General features: G+C 35.8%; 1 protein-coding gene across 2 annotated transcripts in view; it reads right to left on the reverse strand.

The window, feature by feature from the left end:
* Positions 1-12,617, reverse strand: part of TTC13 (tetratricopeptide repeat domain 13) — a 39,450-nt gene that overhangs the window by 25,675 nt on the left and 1,158 nt on the right. The window contains exons 2-6 of one of the 2 annotated variants that reach the window (XM_041468527.1): positions 9,784-9,878; positions 6,942-7,017; positions 4,125-4,195; positions 1,811-1,876; positions 263-355 (exon numbers count right to left, since the gene is read on the reverse strand). In XM_041468527.1, the coding sequence (XP_041324461.1) occupies positions 263-355; positions 1,811-1,876; positions 4,125-4,195; positions 6,942-7,017; positions 9,784-9,878 (401 nt within the window). The remainder of the gene's footprint in view (positions 1-262; positions 356-1,810; positions 1,877-4,124; positions 4,196-6,941; positions 7,018-9,783; positions 9,879-12,617) is intronic. The other variant, XM_041468536.1, reaches the window with a different exon arrangement.

Consider the following 12,617-nt stretch of genomic DNA (forward strand, 5'->3'; position numbering starts at 1 on the left):
GATCTTGTTATATAGCAAGTAAAAAACTGAACACTTAAACATAATATATGCCATTCCATTGGCTAGAGTAACTCTATATGGTCTATGTCTTATTTTTAAGCTAAATATTACACAAATTACACTGTTTGAGAGAAAATGTGCATATTTTAAAAGAAAGGAGAACAGAACATCAAGCTTTAGCCATTAAATCAGTTAAGATATAACTGGAAACATTGTATAATTGCAACTTCTCCAAAAGACTGAGAAGACAAAAAATGCTCACTTCAGCTCGCTGTTCAAATACTTCAGGATGATCTGGTTCTAGACTAATCACCCTACTGAGCTCAAACAGAGCAAGTTCAGCATTTTTCATATCCTGAAAAGTAGAAAAAAAACCAAGGTGAACAACTGTGCATACTTAAACTAATATACTCCTAAGATGAAGGACAACTAGATTGGCTAAGTGTCTGAAAGTGCAGCAGTTTGTATTAAAAGCTCTTCACACCTTTGCTAAAAACATCAAGATCCATTATTCTGCAAATAGCTGGAAAAAAATGCCTGTCTGCTAGAAACAACAAAACTAAACTTCGTTTGTACACATCTTTGTCTTGTATCTCTAATTTATTCACATAACTGTGAATAAATATTAGATTTATAGCTCCAGAGTTACCTTGCTTGGCAGCAAAGCTGGTTCAAGCTCCCACATGAACTCCCAACACACAGGCACACTCACAGCCACCAGTGTTGTCATCAGCACTGTCTGCAATCTAAACCAAGTAGTACTCATAAATGGGAAGACACCTACAGCATCCTGCCTACCCAAAATTTTAAACTGTCCTCAATGAAGTAGTGACTTCATTAGAAAAAAGTCAAAGTAATGATATAGCATGTTCTGTATTAGATTTAATTATTTTCTCCTTCTTTCACAAAGCAATTTTGTGCTTAATATCTTTGTGTCTTGAAGGTGTCACACAAAAACTTTTACGAAGTGAAGCTGCATCAACACCTAGCTAAACTGAGAAAACAAACTCATGCTGATGTTAAAAACAAGCAAATATTAGGGACTTCAAGCTCTTGTCAGCACCTCTAGATTTAAATCTAGAATTAAACATTCTGTACAAAGAAAATTTTCAAGGAGTTATTATTTATTCTTCTAGAACTCTAGTAAACATTCAATCATGACTCAACTGGCCACAAATTCCTACAAGGACCACAATCTACTCATAAATTTCTTTCTGCTCAAGAAATTATTTCAGCAGTAAGTATTGCAAGCAATTGAACTTTGATTTTTTTAAACAAATTCAAAGTGGCATACTTATCAAGAGGCATAAGCAATCAAAAAGCAATGTGAAATCCAGTGTATTGGAAGAGCTGACAATGTTCCCAGGCTGCAAAAGACTTTTTCATTTCCAAATACAGCTGAGATATGAAGATGAATTCAGTGGGACTTCATAAACCTGCCTCTCAGAGGCAAGACACTGCCTGTCATGTTAATAGGCAACTCTTTCAAGAAGCAGTGGCTCACAGCCTTACTATCAACCACTCACAACAGTGCCTAATCTCCTTTGGCACACTTATGTTGTGCAGCTTTACTTCCACAGTCTCACAAAGCAAATGTACCCATGCCTTGGGCAGTATGATCTGCTAGATCCCTCTGTGTCATACAATGCACCAGCCAAGGGACAGACTCCTCATGGAAGTGGAACAGCACAAAGACTTTGGGGCGTACTTAACACATGCTAACCAGTCTAGTTACTCCTGTTACAGGCTTTCTTATAGTTCAGACTCAAATAATTCAGTCGGGTATTAATTTAAAAAATTATCTACTCACATGCAGTCCTTTTTTTCCGTATGCTATCCCTCGTCCATAAATTGCACTAACCAGCTCTGGTTCTTCCTGTTAAGCGAATAACATATTAATTTGTGGTGTAGGTTTTTTGGCTTCTTCAATATGTATTTAATTTTAGCTGATCTAAAGTAGTAAGCAATGAACAATCACAGCTGCCAGGCAAAGAAATTTATTGTATTACAGTCCATACTTTCATATGCTCACAACTTCTAATTCAATTTAATGGAATTGTTCTGGAGTATTTGTCTGATAAAAAAGCCAAACAGAGAGCAGCTATCCGGCCAGTGGCCACCTACAAGAAGCTATTACCCTGTGTACATTAGAATAGATTAGCATACACAGTATTCACTAGAATACTCTGTTACCCAATCCATTAGTTGTAACCTTACTGGTAATTATGTAACTTCTTCTGTCGTATGTCACTGAACTGATAAGAAACATGCAATTGGCCACTCAAAGCTTATTTTGCATGCAATTTAAATTCAAGATTTAAAATGTGGGAGCAAGATATTGTGACATCCTGATGAAATTTATATTCAGACATCAACTAAAACCAGAGGTATTCTACCAAAATACTTCTGTAAAATTCAACCAACTTTCTTTGATTTAGATTTAATTTTGTAACCTTGCTACTTGGGCACTTAGGGAGGATGCACCCCACATAGTAAATCTACTTCTTGTTTGATGTAATTTACTCCAACCACAGTTTCCCATACAAATTTCAAGAACTACACAGCAAAACTGTTTTGTCAACACAACAACGCCTATACAGTCAAGTTTCCATGAAAACCAGTCAGGAATCACCATCTTCACACCTGCAAGGAACACAGCTGTACTACAAAAGTTTGTAGCACAGGCCTGGTCTTCTTTAATTGTGACACCTGCCAAGAAACAAACTCTGCCATGGACAAAACAACAGAATATGTGGCAAATCACTGCTGGCAGCTTGCCAGACTCGAGCTGATTTCAAGTTTATACTTGGCTACGTCAACAGTAGGCAGCTTCCTACTCTTAATACCATGGCTAAGCAAGGCTGTTTTATTTAGTTAAATGTTTTAACGCTCACTTTATATGTATTTAAAATTGCCTTGTGGAAAACTGAATGAACAATCATGATTGCTTTACAGCCTTTCAGGCATACCATAAACATTATATTAAAGCATACTTTAAACAGAGATGTGGGCACTGAAGAAATACTCTCTCACATAAACGCTTCTTTCAGTATCTTTCTACAGTTGGGGTATCTTGCTTATCTGCCATATTAAGTTTCCTTCTGCATAACAGCAGGAAACAATATGTAAATCCAGTGGTTTTGAAAGCAGGATTTCTCATTAGGGTAAAAACAAAAAAATCCTCACATTAAAACAAATCAAAGACAGATATCATTAAAAACCTATATTGACCCAATAAAAATAAAAGCACACAAAACCCCCGAACATTCTTGTCCTCAGATAAATTCCCTGGAATAATTCCATTAAATTGCCACACTTTCACTCAATTTAAGAACAAGCCATATGACACTTAAAAAAATACATGCTATTATTTGCAGTATTGCTTTCAGCTTGTTTGCATTTGTGTACTATAAACAGTTTAAATGAAAAAGTATGTCCATGCTTCTGGATATTCCAGGTTTTTAGCAATAAAAATGCAGTATTTTTAAATCATCTTTAGTTGAAGCTTATAAATTGTTGGGGCTGATTTTGTTTTAAATGTGCCTACCTCCTACTTAACTGCAGAAGATTCTGAATTCTTGATTTTGGTCAGGAAAAACACCCATGATATTAGTTATGTTTTATTTATATATTAAACTAATCAAATTCTTACTGTTAAAAAAGGATAAAGACAGCATACAAAATCATTTATCATTGTGAAAGCAATGTGTTACTTGCCACTAGCAATAAATTACCTCTGTCTGGGCTTTTTTTCTCACATTGCTGGTAACATGCTGTCACCCAAAAAAGTCTACTTTAAAATATCTCATCCTACACAACAAGCAGACAATCTAAGAAACTTCAGCTCTGCAGAGGTCAGGCCTCTGAAAACACGTGCTTTTTTGGTCAAAGTGCCATAAAACTTTATGCCTACAGATGAGAAAAATACTCACCAAATAACCAAGATACTGATCACCCAGTTCTAACAGTATGCTTATGTTTGGATGGAAAAGAAAATGAACAAACAGTAGAATAATTACTCTCATGTAAAAAATCCTTAATTTAATATTTGTTTTATTAAAAGCCATATGTGGCAATGGATATTTTCATTAAGTTATTTTTTGGGGTCCAAGCAGAAAACTTACCTGCAGCATTGTTGAAAAATGTCGTATAGCTTCATCATACAAGCCGTTGCCAATCAACACATACGCAATTGCTAACAAAACATTAAAAATGTAAATAAAACATCAAAAATCTGACTTTTTAAAAATATTAATACTACCAAATTGTAAAATGTTTAAGTTTCTACATGGCAGTGAAGATTAAAATTCTCAGAGGATTCCTGAATGGCCACCAAAATGACATGACTTCCTTCAGCCATTACCTAGCATTCATTAATTACTCAATTCATACTGTCCTCTTCAGAGCTGTTTTGGGGTTTTGTGATCTGTTCATGGGTTTTTTCTCTCTTTTTTACAAGTTATTGAGGAAAGGGCCCGCCCATGTTTGCTTCTCAAATACTTAAGATCATAAAAGGTACTATGATCCCAATACAATAGCCCTGGATGCTTTCTCAATTAGAAGTGCCACCTGGCTATCACTAACTTTTTTTGACAATTTGATTAGGGAACTTCTACTTGTTTGTACACATATTGCTAAACTTTCTCAACTAAACTGATTTCATTATTAATTGAAAAACAACTGAGTCTTTGCCTATGTTATAATTATGAAAAGCTTTCAAGTTCTTGCACATGGCCCCATTTTGAAGTAGAAGCCAAGTGTTTGAAAATTAAACAGATCATTAGAAATATGTTCATGTAATCTCCACAAGACACAAAAATACAGTGAAATCACAAGACTGGAAAGCTGTAGTTTTACTTTCATGACTGAAGTTCAGTTCTGACAGCTGAATATCTCAAGATTATTTCATTTTGCGTTTTTTAATCTCTCACAATTCTTGACTCTGAACTAAGCTCTGTCTACACTGCCAACAAAACCCAGTACCTTGAAGACCACAGCTATGAAAATTAGAGAAAACCTTTCCCCAGGCAGTTTGCTCAAACAGTTGGCAGTGGAACTACGAACAGATTTCACCTTTCCCCACTGACAATGAATTTAGCAACAGAAGAGGCACCTCTTAGCTTAATTATTTATTCAAACATGAGAAGAGACAAGTAAGTCAGTTAAAGCAAAGGCATTATTAATAGGACACAGACACTTATCTTTCAGGTAGGCAGAGCCATATTGCTTTGCCAGTGCTGCTAAGAACAGTTCATTATAAAAGGAAAACGGTTACATGAAAAAGAAATAAGAAGTGTATTTAATCCAGAGCTTGTCTCATACCCAGAGCATTTCTATTATTAAAAAGGAAATATTTCTGTGCAATATAACCTTTCTCCTCAATAAATAAAAAGCTTCACTTGTCACAAATAGATAGTATTACCAAAAAAGGGAAAAAAATGGGCAGGGGGAAGGACAGGATGAAGAGCTCTTGAATTTTCCTCATTTCATTCCTCTTCAAGACTATACAGTTATTAGTATCATCTTTAGGGTTCCAATCCCAGAACACAGAAAAAGTGGAACATAAAATAAAGTCAACTCAACCATTCCAGTATTAAGAAAAAATGTGGAGGACGCAAGATAACCAAGACGCATATTTTCACTCAGTTGTCTTACTGATAACAACGGTATTTAGTTTCTACAAGACACTTGGCAAAATGCCAAACTGAACTGTGAACTGCCTGTAAAACTCTGACAAGTGGCTGACAGCTAGTACCTGATACAGTACCAGCTTCTTTTTAAACAGTATCTTTTTGATTTTTTAATCTTCAATATTACAAAACTGCAAGTACTTCATTATGAAAAAATCTAATGGTTAACAATGGTCCATTACCCAAAGTATTTCAGTCCCAACATTCCTTCAGAAGGCCCCATACATTCTGTGGTACTTCTCCTCAGAACAGTTAAAAATCAACATGCACAAAAAAGAAGGATCAAAACAGGCTCCTCACACCACAACATCCTTGGACTAAAGCGGGTGCCAGCCTACATGCCAAACACGAGGAAAGAGACCTTCTAGCATAGTATTCCAAGTGTACAGAACAGATACTAGAAGTATCAGATATTTTCATCTGAATAGAAGTTTTGGTATTCTTTGCAGGATCCTATGAACACAGCTAAGTAGTCTAGGATTATAAAAAAAGATTAAGCCCCCAAATTTTCCTGGATAAATTCATGAAGGTATAAGCTATGTCAAAAAAACCCCTTCTTAATTATTTTAAGTTCATTAGAGGGGATTAAAATCTCTCTTTGCTCTTATACAAAAGATGTCTGCTGCCTGCCTTGACACACATCCTCAAAAATCCCTTTCCTGCCTTGTAATACTTCTGTTTGAAGAAGCAGTGCGACTCCATTTTTGAGTCCCTTGAGGAAAGTATTTCCTGCTCATTTATTAGAAATGCCCCTATTTTTTTGTGCAGAGTGTGCTTTGAAAAAACTTCAAGTAGCAGACTAGGACATAATTCAGAAAGTCTTCCTGCTGCCTTTTAAGTTTTGATGGGAGGAGTGTGGAGACAGGAAACAGATCCAAGACCCATGCTTCATAGAAAGCATATTGCATTGGTAACATTTTCTGGATGTTTGAACAGTTTTAGTCATCAATAATCACAGAAAAATGGAAACAGGAAGTAGCTGAATGTATTAAAAAGGACTTAATATGAATTCTTTTTTGAACATCTGCTTAAGCAGACGTGATGAAGAATTCTAGTGAAGAAAGCAGGAAAGATTTTTAGCAACAGAGAGAAGTACTTGCTTTATACGATCAGAGAAAACTTGCTGTATTTCCAGACTTATTAAGATCAATTTGAAGTTAATACATTACTTCAATCATCAATTTTGAAAACACTTAGTGCTAATAATTAGCACATCATTCACCTACACAAACCTTATATAAAGCATCTTACCTAATTCTTCATTTGTGTTGTCATTATCAGTAGCAAATGGAAATCGTTTTTGCTCTGCAAGCAACTTCGCTTGACTCTGTAAAACATCATATTTTTAAGTGCTCAGCAAACAACAACCCAGAATTTAACAGAAAATCCATGTCTTAAATCCTTAAGAGAATGCCTTAAAACACAAAGTTAAAACTAATGTGATTTCACTAAGGTAACTGTAATCAGTACTGTAATCAGAAACTGTAAGTTCATTCCTAGTCTTCCACAGGGAAAAAAAGCTTTTCTTCACTCAGATGCTGCTGTTTTCCACTCTAATACAAGGGTAACCAAACCTCAGAAAGAACATTGTCAGCATTTCACCAGGGACTGATGTTTCTGTATTGCAATTGCTTAAGGTGAAGTTTTCAGGCCTTTTTAAGACACCTTACTTCATATGAAATTTATACTGTTTACCCTGTAATTATTCCTTTGTCTCCTGCAAGGGAAGAGTACTGCAGAAGAGTAAAACACTGAAAATAAAAACTGAAAGGAGCATCACTCCATCAATATCGAAAATTTAAACTTCACAATGCTACACTAAAGAGCCTGTCCTTTCAACAAAGACATTCTATCAGTTCTACACTTTGTTCAAATTGTAGCCTTATCTAGATGTCTGTTCCCTAAAAAACGCACCTATAAAAACCAATACTGTCAAAGACAAGCCCCTCAAAAATGCAGAAATATTCAGCTCTCTTTACTTCTACAAGTACTTTTCATAGACAGCTGTAAGCCTACCAGAGTGGTTTATGTTATAAAAATACAAAATGTCCATTTAAATCAATAGGTCTTTCAAACTGTTTCAGGAAACAAGAAGGGGGAAAAATAACATCTCTCTCCATTCAATTATCTTCTTTCAATTCAGCTAAACAGCTCATTTCCACTACTGTCCTCCTTTAAGGTTGTTTTGCCCATACAATCAAAAGTAGTCACATTAATTTTGTCCGTGACACAGACATTTCATTTATTTAAAAAGTGCAAAAGTTAAATGGTCAAATTCCATTGCACAGTTTTTGTCCTGTGTGTCTAATGATGAGAACATTTGGTCTGCTCTAAGAACTTGAGTGTTTTCGAAAGCATGCATGATCACCAAATGGATTTTACAAACTTTTTATTTTTTACTGCAATTGAAGGTGATGTATGAGCTCTACATTACACTATAACACTGAAAATTATTACTCTGCCTATATCTGCACCTCTACAGCAACAGTGTAGCAGTATTTCCCTGATAGAGAAAAGCCATTAATAAAACAGCACAAAAATGAGCAGGGTTCAACAGATATAACAACAAGAAGACTAAATGTACATTGCAATCCATATGCATTTACAAACACAACATTTTCATATCACCAATGGCCTTCATGTAGTATTCAGAAAATGACCTTTAACACTTAACTCTGCAAAACATTATTCTTCTATAGTTGTCATAATATTAGGAAAAACAGCCCAACATTTTTACTGAAGGACAATCTCTTCATTGATGGATTTACAAAAACAGATCTACACATCTTTGTCTGCAGACAAAGATAAGATATAGCTAGATTTCACACTGGTACTGGAAAATAAGCCCCAGGCAGAAGGATCTCACAACACATTAGAATAATTTTCTATGGATTACTGAGCTGCATGTGACAGCAAGAGAGTACCACTATCTCATCTGTTTTGTCATTGCAGAGGAAGAGAACTGTTGGGGTGGCCAAGAAAGTGGTTTCACATTTCCACAAGAAACTATGAATTCAGGTACAGGTTAAACATCCTGCAACTCTACACACAAAAAAAGTCAGTCACTCTGCCTTCAAGAAACAGGAGAATTTTCATCACAGTATCATATCCCAACAGGTTTAATTCTTGCTCTCTTTAAAACAACTGTTTTGGTTTTTTTCAACAGGGAAATTTCTTTCTATCAAATACACATTTCACTGTGTTAGAAAGAATTGCTGGTACTGTTGGACTAGACTAGAAAGATCTTCTGACCAATATATGGTGAAGTCTAAGGAGAATATTCAAGTTAAACAATTGGCTTATTGTATTTGCAGTATAGTTGTTTTAATTCCAAGTGCCTCCTTTGGAGAAGTTGCTTCTAGTTAAAATATTGCTTACACATTCCCTCAGCCAATAATTTCTAAAAATTTGCCAAAGCTACTTTGTTTTTATTCACACGGAAGTAATTTGAAGATTTTCCACACCTGTACTCTACTGGACTGAAGGCAACATCAAACCTCTGTTCTCAAAAGGCTAAGAGTAGTGTTGCAAGAAAACCCAAATTCCAAAATAATTCTCTTGAGTCTCTCTATCAAAAAATACTCTTCTTTTGTTAGAATATTCTTCACATGCCAGGTCAGTATCACATTTAGTAAAACACAGTCTGAAGCCTCTAACTCTCATCTTTGCACAATGTTACTTCTGTAGAGGCTAGAAGTCATTACTCTTACATGTGTTTTGTAGGAAACCTCAGGAAGCTAATCTGGGTAGAAACTAATGCACCTCCCCCTTTTTCAGGCATAACCCCTGTACCCCAAAACCAAAAAATTAATTGGTTGATTAATTGAGTTGAAGGTTAGCTCTCAGTGACAACATCTGCTTCAATTAGTTGACAGCCCTAAAGACTCATGACAGATTACTACAAAGTAATACTTTTATGAGCAACTTGAGTTTATTCATACTTAAGCCTTTTGGGCAGCTATGCCTACTGATTAATAGATCTATTTGCAATTATTTCCCTGAACTTCATTCTAACTGGTTATGCAGCTGAAGTGATCTGCAACTTCAACAATCTAGTAAAATTACTTTGTATGTTATATTCTTGGTAACATACCAGAATTTTTTCTGTATTCAAGGAAAGTATAGATTCGCAAGACGATGATCCTCCCATGTCACAATCCGATTCATGGAAGTGCAAAAATGATGAATCTGGGTGAAGAGAGAGAAAATACTTTTAGGAACTCATAGAGTTACATATATGTTCTATTATCACATCTCACATTTCCTCATGTTTGGTCGAACACCTTCCCCACGGGGCATCCCACAGGGCAGAACTTTCATGAAGTATTTTCCGCCCATAGCACTACACCCACACAGCCAGGGAAGCAATAGCTGACATGAAAGCTTTATCTAATTAGTTTTTTCCCTGCTTATGCTTCTGGTTAGAAATAGATTAATAAAAAGAGATGCTAAAAAAGTGGGGCAGAGGCGAAAAAGGAGGAAGCTGGAAGCAAATAAGAGCTTGGGGCAGGCATGTCCTCCTTCAGCGTTATGATTCCATTCTCTCACCCAAAAAGTAACATATAAAATTATCATTACAATCCCAGAGACGGAAATAAATGGAATGGACCATAAAGAGGTAGCGGAAAAGCTGCAGAAAACAGAGGTATAAAGACTGTAAAAAGCTGCCAGAATAATGAACTGTAACTGACCAAACACATACAAAGGTACGCTACTAAGAATGTAATTTCAAAAACCATAAGACTGATTCATTTCTCCTAAAAGTCAAACACAGCTTGTTGGCATAGCAGAGAAAAAGCTTAAGATATCAAAAAAAATAAAGAAGTAACAATAACAATCAACTACACCCCCTCAGATTGATAGACTACAGAAACCACTACTTCCCCTACATGATGCTTTTAATTGCTATTCCAATAAAATTGTTAACTTTTGAATCTTCGGAACCGAAAGCTTCTATCATCTTTAAATATTTCAAGAATAAACAAGAAAAAGCAAATATACAGCATTATCTCCTTGAGACCGTGTCCCAAACACCAAATTTATCATCTCCCTTGATGTTTGTAAATCTAAATTTGATGCCAAGTTTGAAAGGCTGGGGCGCAGGCTGTGCTCTTATATTTTGACTTCTGAAGGTTTGCAGTTAATTAATTCCCTATCTCTCACAAGCACAAAGCTAAAAAAGAAAAGGAAACAGTCTTCTTGTAAAGAGAAGTCAAAACAGCATGTAAAATCATTCCCTGTAAATAGGAACTTGGATCTATGTTGAGCCATAAATGATAACCAGTGGGAGAAGTTTTACAACAAAAGCAAGGGTGGTAAAAAGCAGAAGTTCAAAGTTTAAAGTCAGTCCTGTGAGAACCATGACAAACCACTCATAGTTTCCAAAAAGAGCGTTGCCAGCATGAGGTTTCATCACTGCCCTTTGTTCTCCACATTGGTCAAACACTCCTGCACTATGCCAGCATTATTAACACGTTACTTCTTCCTGTTGGGGCTTCTGATTCAGTAACTTTAGAGTTTTGGCTGCAGACTCAACAAAAAACTTTTGCTTCAGACATCAAAATAAAGAGGTGTAGGCATGGCCTATCTCTGGAATAATTTTCTTCACAACAGCAAGGATTTACTGAAAGAATTTTTTGTAAAGTAGTAGGGAATAAGACAGCCAAGCCACAAGCTTGATACAAGCTACAGCAAGGAAAGGCCCCCTCAAATCTTGCAGTTCTTGGGGCAACAAACTGCTTTACTCGTATGGAGAAATGGATCTGCCTTTGTCTGCCAGTCAGACACAATCAAAACTGAACCACATTAACAACTTCATGAAAATGAAGCTTTCTTCATTTTCAGAAATATCAACCAGAGAAAGTACTTTGGACCTTGTAGTAGGCTACAGGGGAAACTATTTGAGACCAAAAAAATGTCAGCTTCTGTGCAAGTTGTACTAAAACAAAGACCGAGAGCTTAAGGGAATTTTTCAATTAGCAATTCATTTAGTCCTAACACTTAAACAGCAAGGAGTGAATTGGTATACAGCTATTTGAAGGTAAGTATGTTGTTCTGTAAGTAAGGCCTATCTTACTACCAGTACATGCAAGGTACCTGAGATATCCGATGATTCAAGCAGAATTCTTTGTATCAATCCTAGTTACACCAGTTTCTTTAAAGCAACATCCACCATTAAATCAAAATCTAATCTTCCAATTCCACCTCTGAAGGAGTGCCTTGAGTCAATCATTCATGTCAGGTCTAGTAACAGATGTAATCAAGTGCTTTGTCATTTATTAACTTGTAGGGTATACAGATTTTTATCTCAACACTGGGTGAAAGTCTTCTTGTTTTATGCTTAAGATTTAATAATTTGCAGCAACGGTTACCTGAGATAACTTTCAAGATCTGATTTCATGTTCTTGTACTATGGCTCTCAGCCACTGTAGCCACACACCCACAAAAAAAAAAGTGATAAAAGCTAATCAAAGAACTTTATAATGTGAAGACAAAAGCACATACACAAGGGAGGGAAGAATGCAAAAACCCAGGTGCAGGAAACTCATAAGAAGTTATTTCCACAAAGTCTATTATTCAAGTGGAATACACTAGTTTTGTATTAGTTGTTGGGGACCATGGGATTTGCTGATATGAGCACAGGCTGTACGAAATAAAGGGCAGAAAAAAAAATCACAAAACCATGTTGACAGCTAAGATGTCACGACACATCACTGGTTCTTCTCTTATACATAATTTAGTATCACATTCCAAGCAACAGATGGACCTTTTTCTTCATCTGTATTACATACATATTGCAATTCAGACTGGCATCTTTGTATGGCCCATTCACACCACACTCAAGATCAACAATCATAACACATTAAACCACATGATCCAGGTACAAAAGATATTCAAGCAGATAAAAATAGTTTTAACTATGCCTGT

Source organism: Pyrgilauda ruficollis, unplaced genomic scaffold (genome assembly GCF_017590135.1).
Source record: "Pyrgilauda ruficollis isolate IOZ18807 unplaced genomic scaffold, ASM1759013v1 scaffold101, whole genome shotgun sequence".
In the NCBI taxonomy this organism is placed as follows: Eukaryota; Metazoa; Chordata; class Aves; order Passeriformes; family Passeridae; genus Pyrgilauda; species Pyrgilauda ruficollis.